The sequence below is a fragment of the Micropterus salmoides genome, unplaced genomic scaffold (genome assembly GCF_014851395.1).
Source record: "Micropterus salmoides isolate LMB-PRFRI ecotype aquatic unplaced genomic scaffold, ASM1485139v1 Ms_hic_scaffold_2269, whole genome shotgun sequence".
In the NCBI taxonomy this organism is placed as follows: Eukaryota; Metazoa; Chordata; class Actinopteri; order Centrarchiformes; family Centrarchidae; genus Micropterus; species Micropterus salmoides.
The window spans coordinates 1-24,794 of NW_024041450.1; the positions used below are offsets into that span (position 1 = coordinate 1).

A 24,794-nucleotide genomic window follows, 5' to 3' on the forward strand; every position below is an offset into this window, starting at 1 on the left:
GTAACTTTGGAAGATATCCACTTGATTTGTCCAACTCTGCTGAATCACCTCCGATAAACTTTTACACAGAACGATGGCTGTGGATTTTGTCCTCCATCACTTACATTGAAAACACATTAAAAATGATATTTTATTGGCCAGTATGATCAGAATTATTACAGCAAGCAAAACATCTTAATGTTTTATGGATACTTGACTACCGTTTCAATAAGACTTTGAGCACATACTTGATAGTCCAGTAAAGGTACGCCATCAGCTCAAATCAATAGATTTGGCAGCAGTTCCCACTGAGTTAGCTCAGCATAAGCACACGAGGTAAACAGGGAGTGGTCAACTATTATGCTGGACTTACAAGCTCAACCAAATCTCTGATTAAAGACTTCCATTCAGCATTTAGCTTGCCGGCTGCTGTATGAACCACAATCCAAAGATTTCAGATTTTCTTTTGCTTCATTGGCTGGCTTAACAGAGAGGCCCGCGACAGTGACTTTGAACTGACATATAACATAGAACCTGTTGCCTCCCATTGTGTGCACCAGCATGTTCACACCAGTGGGGAGTTTTCCTTTGGAGGTTGCCAGTGATTGCATTATGCTGTGAAAATGAAACGAGGGAGTGTGGGAGTGGAGTTTGATTAGATGGGGATGGTTGGAAATGGGAGGGAAGTCTGCTTCTTTTGTTTGACTTCTTGATGGTGCATATTTTCTTTTTCCACCCTTTAAAAAAATTTTAAATGGCTATTCCATATCCTTTTTAATTTCCCCCTCAGTTTAAATTTCATCTGAAACATTTGATTAGTCTGTATTCATTCCTCTCTTTCTTTTCACTCTCCCTCCTCTTTTCTGCCGTCTGTGTGGACTGAATATTGCGAAGATGTGCCTGTAAAGGCCAGTCCAATTATTGTGTTTGAACAGCACTGCTCTCTAGCGTTCTGCTCATCAGAGACACGACGTCAGTTTGCAGCCTGTATCACACAAATGCAGCTTCATCTCAGACAGAAAATGTATCACATTATATTCACACATGCTACTCTGCTACACCAGGCCTATTTTGCATTGCTGCTATTGGCGACCTCTCAAGATATTCTCAAGGGATTTATTTTTCCTCAACCGTGATTCATCAGACTTAAAACACTTAAAATACATAAATTATTTGAAATAGATGTTTTAATGGATATCACTCTGAGTACATTACAGTAATGTCACTCCAACACATTAAAAAAACACTAAAGCAAGGCCTACCCAGGTGAACATTTAACAGGAGAGCTCTGTGTGCTGTTAGCTCAGCAGCCCCATGCCTCTGGGATGTGCTGACGAGACGGCCCCCCTGGCAACAGGGTTTATGTGTCCATGTGCAGCAGGTAATGAGTCCCTGGGAGGTTGGTAGTAGCTAGGTGCAGTATTAGTTGCTTTAATCATCCACAACCTGGAGTCATGAGTTAGGATCAGAACAGTGAAGGGGTTTAGTGCAACCCAAGTGCTCGCCGGCTGATGCTGTCAAAACATATGTCCTCACTTTGCCCAAGCTTTTAAGTTGATGACTGACACTCATGAAAGAGAGTCGTCATGGGTACATGGTAAGACAGCAGTCGTGTATCACACACACACACACACACACACACACACACACCCCAAAGACATAAAAATGTGTAGATTTTAATGGCCTCTCTCTATGTATTCACCATGCATCAATAGATACTGATTGATCGCTTTAATCTGTTGTGCACAGTAACCTCTGATCTCTGGTCACAATATCTCTGACTGAACCTTTACACGTCCCTGCTTTTGGTTGATTATCACCATCACAGAGCTCTGAGCATTTGAACAACAACAAAAAGAAATTGCCAAAGAAGTAGGGTGTCACTTCTTCATGTGAAGTACAAACAAAACCCATCTTCTCACTTACCTTTGTTGGTCTAGCCACTGATAGTTTTGGTTTTATTTCCCCAGATCTCGAGATACCTATCTCTGAGGTATATGCTGCCGACCCATACAACGGATGTAAATGATGGATTGTTCTCACAGTATTGGAAAAATGGTGAATGAATACCAATATCACAATTTGCTTCAAGGGCCTTTGCAATCTGTATGGCACACAACAACCTCTGTTCTTAGAGCCTCGATTTGAACAATGAAAAACTCCCCAAAAACGTTCCCTTTTAACAGGGAAGAGCAACAGAGGAGGGATCCCTCTCCCAGGATGGACAGACTTGCAATATATGTCGTATGTATGGAATAGATTCACAACTGAAATCAAAATATAGATAGTTTTTTTTTTTTTTTTTTAAATCAATCAAAACAGTTTTTAAGCATATACTGTGGTTTCCACAGTGATGAAGATACTGGTCTTGGAAAGACACACTTCTATTGACGTTTTGGCCATGCTCGTGCCTCTGTGGATGCCAGCATCGGTTGGTCCACCACTTTAGGCCAGACTGAAATATCTCAACAACTGTTAGAGATTGCGGTGAAATTTTGTGCTGGCATTCATGATCCCCAGACGTTGAATCCTAAAGACTTTTGTGAGCCCTTCGCTTTTTGTCTAGCGCCACCATGAGGTTGATATTTATAGTTTTGAGTGAAATATTTTAACAGCAATTGGATGGCCTGCTATGACGTTTTGTACAGACCTTTGTGGTCCCTAGAGGATTTCTAATTCTATAATTTTGGTGATGCCCTGACTTTTCCTCTAGCAACACCATAAGGTCAAAATTTGAATTTGTTACTTTGGTTTATGATCAAATACCTGCAAAACTAATGTCTCAGCCTCAGCTGTTCATTGTATTTGGCAAATGCTAACACGCTAACATTCAAACTAAGACGATGAACATTGTACGCATCACATCTACTAAACTTTGGCATGTTAGTATTATCATTGTTTGCATGTTAGCATTTTTGTAATTAAGGATAAATAACCCTTTAATTCTTTACTGCAGTTATGAGCAGACCCAAACCTCTGGTCAATTGTTTGCATACACCTGAACCAGTGTCCAGCTTTGTAGTTTCCTGTGAGACTTCCAACCAGACTGAGACTTCCTGAACCCAGGTTCACAATGCAGGGTCCTCTCAGAATTTTGCAGAGATGCTACACTGCACCGCTCTTTACCGAGATCAATACCAGCAATTATTGCTGTTCTTATAAACCTCATAATGTAGTTTAATTTACTGTTTAAATGATTAAAGTCATTGTTAGGCTGCTGGCACAATATGCGGTCTATTGATTGCTCTTATACAGTCTTTGCTCCCAGTTCAACCTGTGTGTGTGTGTGTGTGTGTGTGTGTGTGTGTGTGCTGGACCACACAAGTTTAAAGGGCTATTTGAGGGTGAGGACTTGGTTTTAGGGGTAGAATAAGGTTAGGCATGTGTTGTGATGGTTAGGGTAAGGGGCTATGTCAGTGAGATGTCCCCATGGGGATAGAGGAACGTGTGTGTGGGAGCATTAAAAAATGCTCTAACACTGCATCCAGAGCCACGTGTTTGCCTTGGTTGCCCTGGCAACAACAGAGCAGACAAAGCAGCCAAGTCCTTGAAAGCAGCAATACCAAGAGAGTGAATAGGGCAATAGGGAGATGCAAGGAAACTGTGTGAGTGTGTGTGCCTGTACATGTGTGCACAACCACACATACAGTGTGTGGATACATGTTTAGAGTGTTATACAGCAGTACGGCTGGAACACGCAGTGCTGCTGTGTCTAATTTTCTTCCCAATAGGAAGAGGATCAGATATCGGATGTTTCGTTTCCTTCTGTCTGTACAGTCACAAGCACCACTGACCTCTTGAGTCAATGGTGTCATGTTGTTCCCCTCCAGTGCTCAGGCTGACGACCGAGTGAGAGTGGAGAAGATGGACAGCGCTCAGTTTGAGTTTGCCTCTGCAATGAACACAGTCACTGAATTCTACTGCCACTCCCAAGAGAAAGGTGTGTTTGTTTGTGCCCCTTTTATTTTCAGTCTTTTACTCCATATTGCCTCCAGTTACTCATATATTCTCATTCAGACCAAGACAGCCATTCATGTGAAACACTGGATGTGTTGAGCAGTGGGCCCTGTGACTCATTTTTTTTATCTGTGGAAATGTAGCATGTTTGTGTGCGTTTGTGTGTCTGTGTCCTACAGGCTCTCGCTCTCTGTCGAGTGTAGCATCCTTGGAGAGCCCAGTGATCTGCTGTCTGGGGCCGCTCATCCAGTACCTTCAAGAATTCAACTTAGAAAGAGTTCTTAGGAGTGAAAGGTACATGCCAACAAATGTGCACACACTTACAGGCTGCAAGCATTATTATCCACTGTTTCCGCTGTTCTTTGAAACCCTGGGTAGAGCTGAAATGATTACTGAATTCATTGATTCGGTAGATAGACACCTTCCAATGCAAATCCTTTTTTTCCCAATTAGATAATCTTCTGTAACTATAATGATAATTGATTAATCATCATTTCAAACAGCTTCTCAAGTGAGAGATTTTGCTTATTTTCTCTGTTTCATTCTGTAAACTTTTTGGTTTTGGACTTTTGCTTGAACAAAACAAGATATTTGAAGTCTGTGACGGTTCTCTGTCATCCAGGTCATAATTATCCAACGAAGGTTGAGGTCAAGGGCAACTGGATATTAGAAGACGTTTCGTCCCTCATCCAAGAGACTTCTTCAGTTCTGAAATGGCCAGTAGGTGCTTGTTCAGTTTCCCAGGAAACTGAACAAGCACTACCTCTTGGCCTCAGGTGAAGATGCCAACGATGGTCGTTCAGACTTGGGCCTCGGGTGGTTCTAATGACCATAACGACTGTCGTTACAACAGCCAGGAGAACTAATGAACCAGTGGTATCGACGATCTTGGCAAGTGACCCCACAGAGGTTAAATAGCTCAGTTCCCCTACTGGTCATTTCAGAACTGAAGAAGTCTCTTGGATGAGGGACGAAACCTCTTCTAGTATCTTCAAACAAGTCCAGCTGCCCTTGACTTTAACCTTCTTTGGAAAAGATATTTGAAGAAGACACCGTGGACTGGGAAGTTGTGATGGGTATTTTTTTAGCATCACATAATGAATTAAACAAAGAATCAAAAAGATAATCTGTAGATTAATTGATAGTTAATATAATCATTAGCTGCAGCCCTAATTCTGGGATAATGTGGGATTTTAGGCCTTACAGGAATATATCACAATGTATTTGACAACTTATTTTATGCTTTAAAATGCAGCTTTATCCATTTCTTTTCTGATGTACAAGTTTGAGGTGAACTCTTACAACACTTATAAGAACAGTTTTCTGTATTTCTTTGATTTGAGTTGCAGAAAGAAATTAATCATTCCAGTTATCACATTTTTAAACCTCTTCCCAATAGATATTGCATTGATCATTTGATTATGCAGCTGTAGTTTAATGATTTTGTGCTCCGTGCAGCTCATTCCGACGTCTATCCTGTGAGTCGGAGGTATGGTCCTCAGTGCCGCCACCCTCAGGAACCTGGAAATCCTCAACAATCAGGTAAAAGCTCATCTCAGCTGGCAGTCATGGCCACTGATCAAGCATAATGAAGGGGTGACGTGTGTCTGGATGATAAATGGTTTACACTGCACCATACTGTAATAATCCTCTAGTGTACATTATTTGCTAAACAGACATATCTGCACTTTGTATTTGGCCTACTGATGATAATTGTGCTTTTTTAATAACATTGGCTAGAGCCAGAACTGTTTTTAAGTCAAGTCTCAAGTGTGTGAAGGGAAGTCATGTTGCAGGTCTTCATAAGCATGTCTTTAAGGTCTCTCAATTAGAACTGCAACAGTTAATCCATTAAGTGTCAACTGTTAAATCAGTCACCAGCTATTTTGATAATCAGTTTAAGTATTTTAACAGTCAAAATTCTCTGATTCCAGATTTTTAAATGTGAATATTTTCAGGGTTTATTTATTCCTCTGACAGTAAATTTGAGGATGTCCTCTTTGCGCTACTTGAAACAACAGATCTTTCACTATTTTCTTACATTTCATAGACCACACAACTAATGAATGACTAATGAATCGAGATAATAATTGACAGATTAAAACAACAGTGAAAATAATTGTTAGTTGCAGCCCTACTCTCAATGCCGAACATTGGAGTGACACGGCTTTAGAACATTTTTCTTTTAAACCTGTGTTAATATTGTATTTTACGTAGCCTAATCAAATATCTGTTATTTAAGTTAAGTGACTTACAGCTGACTCAAGTTCAACTCTACTACTCTGGCTTGATGAAGGTCGAGGGAGGCTGCAGAACAAAAGTGCACGTTGGTGATAGTTTTATATTTTGGCAAGCTTTCAACACAACAATGCTGACAGCCAGCAGAAAGAAATGTCATGCAGCTTACCAGTTCAATACAATTCAGTTTTAATTATGTAGCACCAGTTCATACCTGGTAGATAGACACCTTCCAGTGCAAATACTTTTTTTTTTTTTTATATATGTCAAGACTGTTTACAGTCATGGTTGCACAGCAGTTGTAAACATTTAATGAGTGAGTGAAGTTGTCATTTCCCTGATCACAAGAAAATGTTCAGTGACTAGTCAGACTTGCGTTGGTGATTGCTCAGATGTTCAGCACGACTCCGCTGCGGTGGCGTGTGTGTCACACATGGAGTTCAAGCTCAGTTCAAGCCTCCTCACCTGACTGATTGTGGCTTCCATCACCTGCTCACCTCCTTACTTATTTATTACATCATAGTGTTTTTTTCTTCCCGAAATTTGGCTCATTCAAATGTTGTACGTGCAAGCTGCGATTTATGTTTGTGTGTGTTCTTTCGATCATAGACAGATGGTGGTGTGAAGGGCAGTCTGTTGTGGGTGTTGGACCACACTCGCACCCCGTTTGGGAAGAGACTGATGAGAAAGTGGGTGAGCCAGCCCCTCACAGACCCACAGTGAGTACAAGATACCCTCTGTACTGATTCAGCTTGATTAGCATTAATTAAGCATCTCAGGCAGCGCTTATGCTTATGCTGCTTTCACTTCATATGTGATGGCTGGTAGAGATGGCGAAGATTCCAGTGTTTATGATTTGTAAGCGTTCATGTCATCGAACAAGTCAGGATGGTTGTGTGAGGATTATTAAATACTGTGCGTTGCCAGTATAACATTATATCCATTAAATTTGGATTTAATTACCTAGAACAACAGACTTTGACTGGCATGAGGCATCTGTGTTTGTGAGATTTATTAGGCACATTGGCTTTATTAGGTTCGAAGTCTGATATATTGACATTTCCCCAGTCATAATTATGACTTGGATGTTGATGTGAATGCCATTTACAAATTGGATACTGGTTATTGTGATCATTTTGATATGACATGAATGCAGCAATACTCCAACGCCGTGTACCATCCCCCATAAAAGCTCTGCTTATTGCACGATTTTGTCGATATTTAGATCAGAGATGTTATTTAGTGCTATGTGTTTTATTATTTTTCAAGCTGCCTTGCTGCAAAAAGAATTCCCTCTGTGGGACAGGAAAGATCTGAATTTAACTGCTCTGGGGTCTCATTTATAAAACTGTGCGTAGAATCCTCACTAAAAGCGTACGGCAAAAAATATTCAGACTTATAAAACCGTGCGTATGCACACTTGTAAGGAAGTTCCCTTTATAAATCACAATCACCTTGAAATGTGGCGCATGTGAGGGAGCTCCATGTCCGACCCTTCAAACACCCATAGTTGCCTATAAATGGTCAGTGAAACGCCCCTCTTTAATATTAATACATACTGACTGCTGGAAGAAAAGGAGTCAAAATCTGACAGAAAAGCTACAAAATGAAATATAACTCAGTATGACACTGACATTCCTTTTGGTGAAGCTGAAACATGCTGTTTGGTGGGTAAAAAACGCACTTTCACATAACGCTTGTGCACCGAAGGAAAGGGGGCACCGGAGCTCCATCCCTTTATAACCGATACGCAGGAAGGGGCAACCTTCCTGAGTAGTGACGTCACTGACCGGAGGGAACACACACGCAAGACGGGATGGCCCAGGTATTAATTTGGATTCCCCCGTTTGAAATTGAGTAAACCAAATGACTTCCACTTGTGTTTGAATATTTATTAGGCTACACAAACAGTCCACTCACTAAACAAGACTGCCGATGAGTTAAAATAAATATGGCTTCTTGTAAATGATAGAAAATAATGTTTCCATAATGTGTTTTTACAAGCAGCGCATCAACATTCACACGCTTGCGCACAGCATTTGGCTTGAAAAGGCAACAAACATCTGATAACAATATATGACACTATGCTCTCCTATTTGCTCGACTGATGCACTGAAAACAGCATCAATTTAAATGTAATTTGTCCTCCTGTTCACCTTATTTATGAGAATAAATTGCACTGCATGCTAGTAGGCTATTAATTAATATTGCTCCTGATTAAACTGTACAACATAATTGAGGCGTTCTTTTGCAGAAACAGATATCTTTGTTTGTGTTTATTATCCTGAATCTGGATCTTTTTCTGTGTGCTGCAAATGATCTTAAATTGTGTGGGTTTTTTTTGCACACTTAAGGGAAAGTCAGTCAAACAGGTGTTTATTCAGAAAGGCTTTAAGCCTATAATACTCAAAGATAATATTTCAATTTATTTTACACAATAGTAGGCCAATTCTTTTTAAACCAATTCATCCTTCTGCCATGTGAGTCGCCGTTTCTCATTTCTCGTCTTCATGCGCGTACGCAAGTTTCAGAGTTTACTTACATGACCGCACATTCTCCCGACAAGTTTGTTTTTTATATATCACAACCTTTGCTTGTGAAGTGGCGTATGCACGTTTCCAGCCCTGTTTTGTATGTACCCACCGTTTATAAATGAGACCCCAGGTCTGTCAATCCTAGCACAAGCTGCAGGATTTGGACACAGCCTCAGAAGCCTGACTGATCAAATTACGCTACACTTACAAGACCTTTGCATGCAGCTTTGCATTCTCTTTAACGTGTCATTTGGACAGAAAGCAGAATTTCACAATGAAAACAAGCGGCAGAATGCACTGTTATTTTAAAATACTCAATATTGGGATCCAAACAAGTTGTGAAATTTGAATGAAACTTGATATTTTCAGAGGAGATGCAGGTTTGAGATAATTGGGGAAACGCAAACTTGATTTTTACAGCATCACCTTGAGATCATTATATGTACCTGACCACTGGGTGAAATGTTCAACCCACCTGCAACATTTTCTGTTTCCAAGTTTTAAAGTTTAAGCTGCACAAACACTATTTAGCCAAGAAAAATTGGAAGAAAGTGTCACAGGATCCAAATGACTCACTATGATCTGAACACCCCCATTGTCAGCAAGTCTGACTTGTTTACTTGGAGATTTGAACTTCAGATCTCCACAGAAGGTGACTTACTGACTGAGGACACACCTTCTCACAAGTTGAGGTAGTGACATCACATGTGCCTGACCCAGATATTTCAGTTTACATTACATTTATTCATTTAGCTGACTCTTTTATCCAAAGCGACTTACAGTTCCTATATATATGTCAGAGGTTGCACTCCTTTGGAGCAACTAGGGGTTAAATGCACCATCATCACCCACCAGCAGTTTAAACTTAAAACGCCTACAGTCAAGATGTTGATAAGAAAATTCTGAAAAAATCACACATCAATTATTTTGATGGCATTTGATCCAAAACTGAGCGAAAAAGAAAATGTTGTGCATACTGTACAAGTGATAGCAAGATATTGAATATCAGTGCAGACCAAGGTTATAATCGTTAATGAAGACGAATGAAATAACGAAAACTAGATGTGAAAAAACATTGTCGTTAACTAAAATAAAAATAAAAAATGAGGCTTTGCAAAAAAAGACAACTAACTTAAACTGTATTATAGGTTTGCAAAACTAACTAAAATGAAAGAGTAAAAAGGAATAAATAAATAAATGAAAGCTATCCTTAGTTTTCATTTATTTATTTATTTTATAGGACCTAAGCCTACATTTCGAGTAGATATGAAGTCGGTGGAACTGACATGGCGCAGTGGATTAGCAGATAGGCACCTGTTGGGGAGCCACGGGTGTGTTATGCTTTTGTCCTCCGTGTGAAGAGCTGACACGCTGCATGTCGGTCAAGAGAGCCTGGGGTAAGGGCGGCGTCTGGCCACAGCGTAGCAGGTGGCGACCACTGTTATGAGGAGAGCTCCATGTAACATTAGGGGTAGGCTAACTTAGTCGGGAGACCCAGGTAGGGATCGGCTGGGTAGTTGGTGAACATGTTGAACATGTTTTCTATTATCTTTACATGTGTACAAAATAATATGAATGCAACAACTGTATAGAGTTTTGTTTAGTTTGGGTTGCGGGTAGTGAGTCACTGTCTGGGTGGTTTTGCTCTGTTCTGATGGTCTGGCTTAGCATCCTGCATGTGGGATAAACTTGCCCACAGACTGTGAGCTCCCCGTGCACTGGGTTTACGTGTCTGCTGGTCAATATATTTACTGCATGTCAGTTAGTGTGTGTTTTATGGGCTCATTGATATCTCAGCCAAACTGTCTCTTTGTGCATCACATTGTTTTAATTCCGATTTTTTTATTAATAAAGGTTTAGATTTTAATATAACTGCTTTTCAGTAACACTTGTCACCTGTTGTTTGTGGCTCCAAATGGGGCCTCAACTATCCTCCAGTTTCTTAGCTGTCCATCAATTATATTTCACCTCCATTTATTGGATTTCACCTATATAACCATGAATGAGCTAGGGACTGATGTAATAAATTTCTTGGGACCACTGGGGATTAGGGTAGTTTGCTTTTAGGGTTTCTGTATGTAGGTTAGAAATTATATTGTAGATTGCATGTGCTTCATATATTAGTAGTATTTATTTCGACAATGTGCCAGTACTTCAAAAAAACAAAAAACAAAAAATATATATTTGCTTATTGTTTGGGCCCCTATGTACAAGCTTCAGGTAGCTTAAAAAAGGGATATTTCTGATTGTACTTGTATTTTAATGTTTTGTGAAAAACTAAACTCGACTGAACCAAACTGAACTGAGCTTGGCATCCTGCAGCGACAAAGACTAAAACTAATAAAAACTAAACTAAAACTAAGCATTTTCCAAAAATAAAAACTAAACTAGTAAACCCAAGTTAACTACTAATTATCACTAAACTTGAATTGAAAACAAAAGTCAAAACTAAATAAAAATAAAAACTAATGAAAAATCCAAAACAGTAATAATCTTGGTGCAGACTCACCGTTTGGCCGATTTGAATACCCTTTGAAATACTTGATATCGGTCACATAGAGAATATCTGTGTTGATTTTGATAGCGTTTGAACAAAGACTTGTGGAGATATAGATGTTAATTGATTTTTAGCATATCCTGAAAAATATAGAGTGACTGACTTCTGAATTGACCATAGGTTGCAGTGAGGCAAACGTTTGTCACATATCAGTGGATGTGCTGAAAAAAATTCAGCTCTCTAGGACTTACAGGTGATTTTCTTAGATTTTTTGAAGTTTGGAATGAGAAATGTCTAGAAACTTACATTTGTTGTAATAAGCCACGCCTACTTTGAGCAATCATTACCAAATTTTATGCATCAGCTGAGTAGTGATTCTAGATCGTACAAACCGAATTTTGTACAAATCCATGCAGCGAATTACGAGGTATAAACTTTTTGCTTGTGTAGCGCCCCCTAGTGGAAGAATATCCCAGGACTGCTCTGCGAAGCCCGGACCGAGCATCTGAACAGATGCGTCAAGTTTGGCGACAATCGCTTTAGAGCTGAGGTGATTCGTCGACGTAATAGATTATGTAAATACGTTGAATTGCATTACGTGCGTCGAAGCGTCATTCCATCTGGTGTTAGTGGGATTCCCCTGGACAAGCTCCAGCTTTGCCTTCGACCGTCTAAAGTTTGGGAGTTTTTTAGACAGACACTCAACAACGTGCTGCTCTGTGAATTGGAAATAGCTTCACTGCAGCAAAACTGCTGTCCACAAATATGTGGAGCAGCATGAACACGTGAAGCGAAAGTATCCCGGAGCACTTTGTCCAGACGGCAGCACCGCAAATCGTGTTTACTTTCTGTCTCCACACAAGCACGGCCTATTATCAGCACGAGGACACATAGTCTGTTAAAGGTATTTCTTCATCGTCTTTTGATGTCTTCCAATCAGGATTTCGACCACACCACAGCACTGAGACGGCTCTTGTTAAGGTCTTCAGTGACATCTATTTAAACACTAACAGTGGCAGAATTTCAGTCTTAGTATTATTGGATGTCAGTGCTGCATTCGACACGGTCGACCAACATATTACGAGACAGATTTGAAAACTGGGTTGGACTTTCTGGCACAGTACTAAACTGGTTTGAATCCTACTTAAAGGACAGGGACTACTTTGTGTCTATAGGTAATTACACATCTGAGCTAACAAAAATGACGTGGAGTTCCCCAAGGCTCTATTCTGGGGCCTGCTTCCACTGGGTCAGATTATGAAATACAATAAAATATGTTACCATAATTATGCATGTAGCATGACTACATTGTTTTAATAAATTTATGAGAATCAATACCAAATTATGAATTTTAATATGAGGAGAATATTAATATCTAAAGCTCTCGTTTTGCGGTGGCACCACCGGAGATCCAATCCGCCCAGAGTCTCCGGACCTCTGGGTATGGTTTTAATAATTATACAATTATTCAGTAGTGATCAGTTAGTTAATAATCGCTCAATTATCTTAAATCAGTCAGTCAATCTCATATCGAAGGGGCAAATTCTCTTGGCAGGGACTTGAAAATAGGCAATACACACACAATTCCTTGATTACAGTGGAGTTTATTAACTAACTAAGGTGACTATAAATGCTGTTACATGTACATCAAAGAAATAAACAATGGCTAAACAATGAGAAGGGGTTCTATTGTGGGGAGCGTTTGACTCATACGGGCAGCTAATGAACGCAAGCTATGAGTTTTAAGAGTTAAAGATACTCTATTAACAACTATGGGACATCACTGATCACAGAGTGCAGGGTTTTGGTCTTACTGCGTGTCGCTTCTCCCAGCCGGGTGCTGGTCAATGGCCTCACACTGGCAGAGTCTGTACGTTCTCGGTTAGGACAGCTTCAAGCCGTCGGCCAGTCGCTTTCTCTGCCAGGGAATTGCTCCGGATGTCTGTCTTATGTAGGCTTATTGAAGAAACTTGCAGTGGGGGCCAACCCTGGCGCGGGTCAAAGGTTTGGTCGTCCTTTGTTACTGCTGGCGGGACTACATGGTTGGCCTGGGCATTGGGATCAGCGTAAGTTAGCGTGACGAAATAAAGCTTAAAACTTGGTCGTTCTTCAATTAAACTTGTGTAACTTATGGTCTGATAACTTTAACAAACAAAAAGAAAGAAAATAAAACAACAAGTAAGTTGGAAGCGAGGGAAAAATCGATGTTGCGGCGCTTCGCGTGTGTGGCTGGGAAACGAACAAAGGCCTTAGCTGCGCCTGGAGACGGAGCGCGCTGGGTGCGTGCCGACGTGCAGTTTGAAGAGGCCAGGAACCAGCAGAGGACAAGAAGGAAGAGAGCGCATGTGTCGCTGCTTTTGTCTTTTGGGGCGTGGTTCCCAGAGGGCAGTCCTTTGTTTCCCTGAGGGGGCTTTGTTTTCGGTTTCCGAGAGACCGTTTTTCTTTAGACATTAAAAATCAAAAATCTATTTACGTGTATTGTAATCAATATCTTCCCACAATCAAACCTTAATTGACACACAGCTGTACCGTTCTTATTTTTAAGCACTTGATAAAAAGGACAAGTTAGTTAAAACTTTGAGGTCAGCCTTTCATAGGAATCATGGCATGCAATACTTATTTTGTCCACTTGGGGGAGCTCGGGTTACATGAGGAGTAAATATTCAACTTTGATTATTCTTTAAACAAGCCTTTGCTTCGGAGCTGTGGAATTTGGTTAGTTAACATTAAATTCAAGCTGGAAAATTAATCGAGTATAGGATGACATTCTTATCATATCCTTTCTAAAGGAGTTGTCACAAAGTGTTTGGAACAAGCATTGGTTACACATAAAATGAAGTAATGTCATTAACCTTGCTGAATATTAAAACACTGCAAAATTAACTTATTTAGATTCTTTTCAGCAACAATATCAACAACAGATAGTAACAACATGGTAATATAACTGACCTAAGAGGCAGCGCCACTACTAACTTAGCAAGGATTATTATTTAAAGAGAACAACAGTTTATAATGAAACATTGTTTTAGCTCAGGAAGGCAGGAGTCGTTTGTGTCCCTCTTTCGCATTCCTGGCTTATCACACTTGCACATCAGCTAAAAGAACAGACGGAGTGGTGTTTTATGGCCCAGCTATTCTATGGGAAAAAGGGATCAGAACGTCCGGTACTTTGATGTCCTGAGGCACCCTATAGGGAGAGGGATTGGACACTTCTTTTGCTGTCCTGCTAAGTGTCTGTTGACATCTTTTATGGCGTCCTTAAGCAATGCATGTCTGATTGAGTCTCTGCAGTCCCTTACCAAACCCCAGGTGATGTGTCTAGTTTTTGCATGTCAAAAGGCCTACCTCCAGGGGAGGAAAACTTTCCTACCCCCTCCTTTTTCTCAGAGAGAGAGAGGGAAGGGATTTTTGAGTCTCCAAATTATTTGATATAAAATGCACAAATCCACACTGTTGGTACACAACATGCAGATGACACACAGATTTCTATAACGATATCACCAGGGGACTATGAGCCCATACAAGTGCTGAGTATTGAGCAGGTCAACGATTGGATGTGCCAGAATTTTCTACAATTAAACAAAGATAAAACTGAAAGTCAGTGCTCAGCTTCAATCTGTAATATTAAGAACCACAAATCAAATCAGAAATCTTGGTGTAGTCATGGACTTGAATTTGAGGAGCCACATGAAGACAATTACAAAGTCAGCCTACGATCTCCTGAAGAATATATCAAGGATTAAAGGACTTATATCTCAGCAAGACCTGGAAAAACGTATCCATGCATTTATCGACTCGACTACTGTAACAGTGTCTTTACAGGTCACCCTACAAAATCCATCAGACAGCTGCAGCTGATTCAGAACGCTGCTACTAGAGTCCTCATTAAGACCATCACTCCAGTTCTGAGGTCTTTACACTGGCTTCCTGTATGTGAAAGAATTGATTTCAAAATCCTGCTGTTAGTTTATAAAGCACTAAATGGTTTAGGGCCAAAATGCTTCGTTATGAACCATCCAGACCTCTCAGGTCGTCTGGGGCAGGACTGCTTTCTGTCCCCAGAGTCAAAACTAAATGAGGAGAAGCAGCGTTCAGTTATTATGCTCCGTATATCTGGAATAAACTCCCAGGTAACTGCAGGTCTGCTGAAACAGTCATTCTTTTAAATTAAGACTTTTCTTTTTACCATTGCTTAAAAGCAATTAATTAACTATTTACATGGTGAGAAATGAGTAGGTAATTGAGTGAAAAGATAATGAGAGTGAGACTGAACAGAGTGAAGGAAGTGGTCTTAAATCTCGCACTGGAGTGATTTGCCGGGACCTCTGTCCACCTGTAAATGCGCAGATGGGTCCAGAGTATAACTGGATCAAAGTGGCCTGCGGACAGACATGTCCTGGTTTCTTTGTAGTGTCTGAGGGTTTTTGGAATTTCAGTGGACCCAAAGATTGCTATGGACCTGAGCACAGACTAGCTAGAGAGAGTAGATTAAGTGTACTTCTCTGTTTATTCTGTTTTCAAAATAATTGTAACTCAATTATTTGCTCAACCCCTCGGCCTGTTTTTATTTTCCATTTAACTCTTTTAACCCTGATTGTACACTGTACTGTAACTTTTACTGTCCAGTTTTACCCTGTTTTAATGTGTATTTATTTTTTATTTTTTTCAATTTCCCTATGTTGCTTTTAAACTTTTTTTATACTTCTCTGTTGCTTATATGTTTTGTGTAAAGCACTTTGAATTACCTTGTTGTTAAAATGTGCTATACAAAAACTTGCCTTGCCTTCATGTTAAAAGTAATTCCTGCACTGCTGCTGTTATGGTAACTTAACGTTACTCACACATTAAATAAAATGATGAAAGAATTTTGACTCTAGACGAAGCCGTTTTCGAGATAATTTTCAAAAACGTAAAGTTGATTATAGCGCCACCATCGGTCTATCAGTGCCATTGTTTTGCCTGAGTAGTGGGTGGAATTTGCAACCCACCTGCCAATTCTGGTGAGTTTTTGTGCAGCAGTTTTTTCTGCCCAAACACTTTTAGCAGAGAAAAGAAGAAAGAAGACGAAAGTGAACAAAAACAATAGGGCTACAGCAGCTTCGCTGCTTAGATCCTAATAATTAACTGGGATTTACAGGCTTAAATCACTGCAGTTTTGAAGAATAGAGTAGTGGATAAGTGCCTGATTTGTAACTTGCATAAATGAGCTTCAGAAGTGACATGACAGTTGTTATTAAATTATCTCTACTTCCCATTTTCTTTTTCTGATGTTTGAATTAATATTTTTAATGAAATTCTCCAAAGTCACATCTAAATAAGTCAATGCTGTTGGAGAGGATGTAATAATGCGCCCATAATGTCAACACTTTTTGCCTAGCGGAGCAGTCGTTTCTCTTTTCCGAAACACTGTGGGATGAAAACAGAAAAAAAAAAATCTGGAGGCGACCTCCTTCAAATAAAAACGCTGAAACTGACTCACAGTATTGCACTACTATTCTAGTTCCCTTCTCTGCAGTGTAATTTTATTATCCATATATTGATTGATTGTGTACATATTTACACACTCTGTGTGTGTGGTCCTCCGCCTCCCACATTGTAGGGATTATAGCTGTGGATTTGGCACTGCTCTGAGATTATCCAGATAGCTCCTCTACAGAATTTCAACATCGATAAAACCCAGATTACACCCAGGCACATTAATTCCAAGATACACAGTGCAGCAGCACATGACACAGACACACATGCATCTGCACACCCACACGCCATCACACACAAAATGATGAAGTCATTGAAGCCTTTATCTCCTTTTTTCGCTCCAGATGTGTATGTTCACAGAATAAATTTGTACTCTTTGTGCCTTCTAATATAATGCATTTTTACAGGTCAGCAGTTTACACACTAACACCTTATGAATACACATAACTTAGTGCTCCATTAATACACCTCTCTTAGAAAGGATACCCTTAAGATTAGATGTGAAAATTGCACAAACTGAAGACATTTACGTTAATAAAAATAATTCTATAATCCTTTCCCTCATAGATGGTTGACTTTAAGTTGTTCTGACTATTGGCAAATCTCAGTACAGCACAGAATTTACAAAGAAGGTGATTTGGCGGTTATTTGTTTTAGGTTCAAAGCGTCTTTTAGAAAAACAGAGCCTTTCAATCAAGGGCAATTCAGCTCCCCAAGTGACAAATCTCCTTGCTGATGACTGGGACTGAACATATATATTTTTTGCCTTCCTTCATTCCCATCTAATTTATCTCTTTCCTTTCTCCCTTCTTTCTTTCCTTTTCATCCATGAACCCACAGGTCTATCTCAGGGAGGCAGGATGCTGTGCAGGAGGTCCTGGAGTCACACTCTCTCACCTTAAATTCTGTCAGATCTCTGCTGTCGCATTTGCCCGACCTGGAGAGAGGCATCTGCAGCATATACCACAAAAAGGTAAAAAGTAAGGAAAAGGGACACCTTTTGCCTCTATGATAATATTTTTTCTGACAACCTTGGTCTTATTTTTGCAGAATAGGTAATCATTCCTGTCAGTTCTGAAAACATTTTACTCACCATCTTAAGCTAAAATATGTGGGCGTAGTGACACCGTTAAAAAAATTGTCAAACCAGATGCAGGTGATTAAAAAAGCTGTTTTGCATAAAAATGAAAACCAAGACAATTTTCTCTTTCTCCGTTTCTCTCACCCCCTTTCTCTCTGTCTTTTTTTTTATGGCGTGCTTCTTGATTAACAACAGGGAGCAGTCGCCTCAGTGGCACTTACCTGATTGTCTGACAATCTCATTTCCCATCGGGCCCATTTTCGAAATGTCAGAAGGCTTCATCCCGTGTGTGTGTGTGTGCGTGTGTATGTTGTACAGAAATGAGAGAGGCACTCTGGCCGAGCTTGATTTCTTGTTTCATGTTCAACTTCATGACTTTTTTATATATTCACTAAACACACACATACCACACACCACACAAACAGGGGCCATAATTGCCATTTTACCGTCTGTAGATAAATGGGCCTGTGTGTAATGGCCCGTGTCTCTATGGCTCCATTGACATAAGGGAGGGGTCCATGCTTATGGTCTCCAGTCACTGTCTGTTTGGGTTCATAAAAGAGCATCAAGGGGCTGCTGAAATGGGGGACCATTAAAACCGCAGCATGTGATTGATAGTATAAAGCATTGTCAGTGTGACTCTCATTAACCTTTCATGACTTGGTACTACACTGTAAAATCACTAATGGCAATATAATGTCAATATTAAAGCTGCAAGCAGCGATGGGCGGGCCCTCACACTTGTAACGCGTCGGAGTGTGAGGCGACCGCGTTGCATATTCTGGAGTTCTGCTGGTGCGGCTGTGAATTTGCTACGCGCTTCAGACGCTGCATGAAGGTGTTATACGTCACTTCCTGTGTCCCCTTTGTGGCGCTACATAGCACTTGGTGCTATGACTAGAAATAAATATTGCCGTGTAGATGTGTTTGGGGCGGGACAGTTATCAAGCATGTAACGTTTTGTTCAGCTGTAAGCATGTACACTGAAGTTACAACAACTTCCTGTGTCATGGCGAAGCATCAAACTCTGACGCCACGCCGTGAAGGACACGCCGTTATCTGAAAACTCACAAGATTCACAACATAGCATCATCAATGTCTTAAGGCTCTTCTGAGACTGTTTTGAAGCAGGTGAGGCAAATATGTTGGGAGTAGTACATAACAGCGTAAAACTTGACACTTCCTGTTGCCAGCAGGTGGCGCTATGACATTGTGTGTTTATTGGCATATGGATGTGTTCAGGGCGTGACTCTCATCCTACTTGTACAGTTTGCTGCAAATCTGAGCATGCACACTGAAGTTATAACAACTTCTTGTTTCACGGCGAATCGATTTTGGACACTAAGCCATGGACATGCCCATTGACGAAAACTCACAGATAGCACAACTTTTCATCGTCAGTTCGTTTAGAAGGCACAGCAGAAATCTGAAGGGGATTGGACTAAATTCCTAGGAGTTCATTAAAGTACGGAGTGTGTAAATCATCCAAAAATGACCATAAAATTCAAAATGGCTGACTTCCTGTTGGCTTTAGGGCATCACTCCAAGAGGCTTTTTGGTATGTCTGGACATGATACATGTGCCACAGAAATTTCATTAAAGTCATTTCCCCTTGCCAGCAGGTGGCGGTATGACCATGGGTGAATGTTGGCATATACATGTGTTCAGGGCGGGACTCTTATTAAATGTGTAAAATTTCGTACAGATCTGAGCATGTACAGTAAAGTTACAAACACTTCCTGTGTCATAGCGAAGCATGGCACTTTGCCGCCACGCCACTGCCAAGCCGTTAACCAAAAATTCACAAGTTTTACAACAAGCCTCATCAATGTGTTAAGCGTTTCCTGGGACAGTTTTGAAGTTCATATGTCCAACCTGCTCGGAGTAGTACATTACAGCGTAAAACGTGTCATTTCCTGTTGCCAGCAGGTGGCGTTATGACTTTGAGTGAATATTGGCATATGGATGTGTTCAGTGCGGGTCTGTTATCATATATGTCAAATTTGGTACAGATGTGAGCATGTATACTGACGTTCTAACAACTTCCTGTTTTGTGGCGAATCATGGACACCACGCCACGGACACGCCCATTGACGAGAACTCACAGATAGCACAACTTTTCATCGTCAATGCATTTAGAATGCACAGCAGAAATTTGAAGTCGATCGGACTAATTCCCTAGGAGGAGTTTGTTAAAGTACAAAGTGTGTAAATCGCCAAAAATTACCATTTAATCCAAAATGGCCAACTTCCTGTTGGGTGTTGGGCATCGCTCCAAGAGGCTTATTTGTGTGTCTGGACATGATATACGTACCACTGAAATTTCGTGCAAGTAGGTGAAACATTGTACCATTGTACGGGGCGCTAGCGAGCCATTTTGCCACGCCCATGCGGGAAAACCATAAAATAAAAAAATTGTCGCCGCGTCTGAATTATGTCCAAAGTTTGGTGAGTTTGAGTATGTTTAGGCCCCCAAACTTAAGGTTAGTTTGCAGAAAAAAAATTAAAAATTCCGTTTCAATAGGGACTTTGCATGTTTCATGCTCGGGCCCTAATAATGTACAATATCACCTCTCTTCAGAGGAATTTCCATGCGTAGCATTGATTAATCATCAACTGGATTTCATCTTAAATGATCACCGGTTCTATTTTTAAAGCTGCAGCATTGATCACGAGGAAACATAAGAGAGTAATTTGTGTATTAGATTGTAGACAGCTATCTCATAATCTGGATTATCAGCAGTTACCAAAAGAGCTGATATTTACACAAACGAAACTGATTAATGGCAGCCGGGTGCTTTCACACCTGCCTCGTTTAGTTTGGTTAAATTGCCCTAGAGTTCATTTTCCCACTTGATGCGGTTCGTTTGGGCAGGTGTGAACAGCAGCAATGGCACTCGGGTGCGCACCAAAAGGCAAGTAATACTCCGTTTACCCTGCCAGTTCATTAAGTCCATAAAACATTTGTGACAGCGATACCACAGCATACAATAGGCTAATAAGCCCCGAGTTATTAATGGAGGCCTACATCTCTTGTTTTTACGTTATTATTCATAATAGGCTATGTGGTCGATCTGCGGTCTAACATTATTAGTCATGCTTATAATAAATTATTACTTTGTGAGCTGTTTGCGAGACAGATCAGAAGCATTAAAGTGCTGCATAAACTTCTGTCAGTCACCCGAGTTTGATTTCCCCATGTGTGTCCTGATGATGCAGGATGACAATTGCCAAAGCTGTCCAATAAACAAGTTACCTGTAAGTCTGTGTAACGTCATGGTTACTTCTCTTGGTTCATTTTGCTGTGAAATGTGTTTTGGGACTATGTTTTATTTCTTTCTGCCATATTGTGGAGACTTGCCGTCTGTGCTGCTGCTAATGAGTGGTGTCTCTCAGAGTGTTGGCTGTTATAAATGGTTGCTCTTTAAGCTTGGCTGTCGTAACCAGTGCAGATGAGATTTTGTGATATAATCTCGCTGGCCCACAGATTCCCCCAGACACACACACACACACACGGGAATACAACATTAAATGCACTTTGTTGGAGAACAAAGAAGTTATTTCTTATTTCTGGTTTATAAATGGCCATTGAGTTTTGATCTGTTGCAGCTTGTCTTACAATTGAGATACACTATGCAACCATCAAATCTTATGTGTGTCTTTATATGTGTGTGTGTGTTTTAGTCTTCCACGCAGGAGTTTTACCTCATTAGTAGCAGTCTTTCTCGCCTGGGGCTGGAACTGCAGGCCTTGCTTCCAGTTATCCAATCACAGATCAGCTCGCCGCTGCTCCGAGGCCTCTTGTTGGACACTCCTAACCTGCTGGCTCCTGCCCACAGCTTCCTCAAGGTGCTCAATGAAAAGGCCGCCAAGTAAGTAAAGAAAAGGATGTGTTTGGGGGTGAAAGAAAGAACTATTATTGCATGAGCCGGCATTACCTAAAAATCAATACAGTGCAATACAAAAATACAACATGGCTGGCAGGCTAGCACTGACATGTTATACACAAACTAGTCGGTACTGATGTACTGTTTAAGCAGATATCTCACAGCTTTATGACTAACTGGCTGATGTGCTACTCAGAATGTGATAGCCTGAAGATTTTGTCTAAGTGGTCATTATTGTTCATTACAAAAGAAAATGGTGAATCAAGTCGAGACTTTATCATTTAAATTGCTATATTGTAGTCTGGCAGATATGAAGTGCAGGACTGCAACTACAAATGACTTTCATTATGGATTCATCTATTGATTTTAAAAAAATTTTTTACTCGTCTTGAAAATGTCAGAACATTATGAAAAAGGCCACCACACTTTCTCAGAGCCCAAGACCACTAACAGTCCAAAACCCAAAGATTTTCTATTGCCAATGATATGAAATAGAGAATCAGGCAGACAATATATATCGACAAATGTTTTGAGCCCTAGGGAAGGGCTTAGAATAATACAGTTTTTGGGAAGATTGTCTTGCTAATTAATTACTATGAATTGGTACACTGTATTGTAACATAGTCATGAAATGAAATTTATTTTTATCGGCCACTTTTGAAATATAAGCTGTTGGGGTTTTTTGTCAACATGGTCAGGTTTGGTTATTAGCTGAATATCAAAGATATTCTAGAAATATTAATACAATTATTAATATTCAAAATTATTAATTATAATTAATAAATACGAGGCAACACCCTGGGATCAGGACCAAGAACCAAATATGCCAAGTATGATCAGTCTAAAATCGGTTTTGTCTACCTATAGATGGCAAACAGAGAAGGGTAAATCCGTACACTGGCCGTGGCAACCAACTCTTACTACAACCTTATACACAAATACACAGACAACGACTTCTTAAAACTATAATAGGATTTATTTAACTCAAGCACAGATCAATGATCAATAACTTTAGCAAGTAAATCACTATTAACTATTCTATGCAAAAATGAAATAAAGTCAATAAACAAATCATACAAAAACATACAACAATCCAGCAAGTGTGTGTGTGTGTGTGGAGAGACAAAGGAGGGGCGGAGACTAAGAGAGGCGGGTGGATCCGACCATGTGGGTGTGCCAGATCCGGTTGTGCTAGAGGCCACTGATTTTGGAATCAAGATGGCGGTTCAAACCATGTGGTTTCAAGATCAAGATGGTGAAAAATCACCTAAAAAAATGGGGACGCACTCTGATGCTAGCCTGCTGTGGGTCACAGGTCTGGTTAGCTTCAGAGATCATGTGGTGTGTGCATGTGGGGTTAGTAAGCAGAAGGAGGAGAGAAAGGCACAGAGCAAAGCCATACATACGATATCCCAACTATCTTACAGCCACCAGCAGTGAATGATTCATTCAGCAGCGGTTGCTGGCTTTGGATTAGATAGAATGTGCAATTGGATCTGTTCTCACACAACAGAACCAACACCAGAAATCCTAATTACTGTTGAAAACACTTCAAATCAAATTCACTACATGAAGCTTGTAGAAAGTTTACAATAACAAGGTTATACACTATCTGCTGCCCAGACATACTAAAGCCTCTTACGTGTCGCTTTGCGTCAGTCCTTTTGGGAAATCTGGAGGAGTTTTCTCTCGGCTCGGTTCTGACGATGCCGGTAGGTTCAACGGCACAGCTGATTCTTTGGCAGAAGCAACAGCATCAGTGAAGTCGACGTTTGTTGAGAAGGTATAACACGGAGGTGATCTTCTCTAAGTTAAGCACGGAGTTTATCCATCTTCTTCTGCAGGCACGAAACGTTATCTTGTGTATAACAGTTTCTTTAGGGATCCAAAATTGGGTTGGTAACACAAAGAAAAATAATAGAGGTAAAAAGAAAGAAGAAACAGAGTTACTTGTCTGGCGAGTGAAGTCTGTATTCAGGAACAAAGGAAGTTCAGCGCTGAAAGGAAATACCTCCTGTGGCTGTTGGTGCAGTTGCAGAAAGGCAGAGTTTGTTTACCTCCTTACTGTCCCCTGAGGAACTTGGAACGGCGATGAGGGTTCGAAGGTGTTCGGTTTTATACCTCTGTTGACAAAATGGCTGTCTTCCTAGGAACTACTCCGCCCCCTGAAAGCTTAAGCCAATACAAACCTTTGGTTTGGTTTTAAAGTTTAGGGTTCATCTGGGCTTCCCATTGTTCTCTGACCCCCTTTGTGTCAAGTCCAAGCCGCATGGGCAGGCTTTGGGGAATCCAACAGGCCGGGGTCTGGCTTGTAGGATATCAGAAGGCCCAGTCTTTGTTCTACCATACTGTGTAACCCAACAATGCTCTAAATGAATAAATAACGTTTAGCTTATTTAGGCATAATTTAGAGTAAATAATGTTGTAAATGTTCAATATATTTACACAAAACATTACATGCATGTTTGCGTGGACAAAAAGACCCAGGTCTTTCAGCACACAACATCACTCCACCTACTAAACAACCAGGTAATTCAATTCAAGAGGCACAATCAATATATGATTATCACTGTAGCCTATATGTCATCCATGACAAGAGGGAAGCAGATTAGAAAGGGCAGAGTAAAACTGGTTACTGGATGAGTAATGGAGGAGAAGAAGTATCACATTATAATAATTTCCAGAAAGACAACTTGAGAACCAAGTCATGGCATCAAATATATCATATCATCAGGTACCGACAGATGACAAGAACACCAAGTTCACCACGTCTGTTACAATCAGTACTCAATACAAAGCCACCAGTTCAACCGCCAATGAATCAGGTCCTTTTCTCAATTCAATCTCCACAAAAGTCCATATCTTAACAAAACCTCCTCTTCTGGATCCCAGGAAGCAAGCAAAAAAACAAACTCATTTGAAGTTTCAATACAAGCTTAGTGATTCTCCGACAACACTCGGAGTTACACTTGTAGTCTGGCTGGTGCTGTTGGCAAGCAGTGCACTGGCTCTAGGACGGAGTGGGCTCCATTACTGGTGAGTTCAGTTTGTGAATCGCCGCCACAGAGAATCCCTGTGCTGACTGCTGGCTGTGTGGGTTATGTTTGATGTAATCGCCACAATACACTAACTTTACTACATGTGTC

At 40.5% G+C, this 24,794-nt stretch overlaps 1 protein-coding gene across 1 annotated transcript; it reads left to right on the forward strand.

The window, feature by feature from the left end:
• Window positions 1-5,427: 5,427 nt before the first annotated feature.
• LOC119917844 (DNA mismatch repair protein Msh3-like) lies at window positions 5,428-21,659 on the forward strand. The gene is made up of 4 exons (XM_038738268.1): window positions 5,428-5,478; window positions 6,784-6,893; window positions 17,521-17,653; window positions 21,446-21,659. Exons 1-4 carry the CDS (start codon window positions 5,428-5,430, stop codon window positions 21,635-21,637), a joined length of 486 nt encoding a protein of 161 aa, XP_038594196.1. The 3' UTR covers window positions 21,638-21,659.
• The last annotated feature ends 3,135 nt before the right edge of the window (window positions 21,660-24,794 follow it).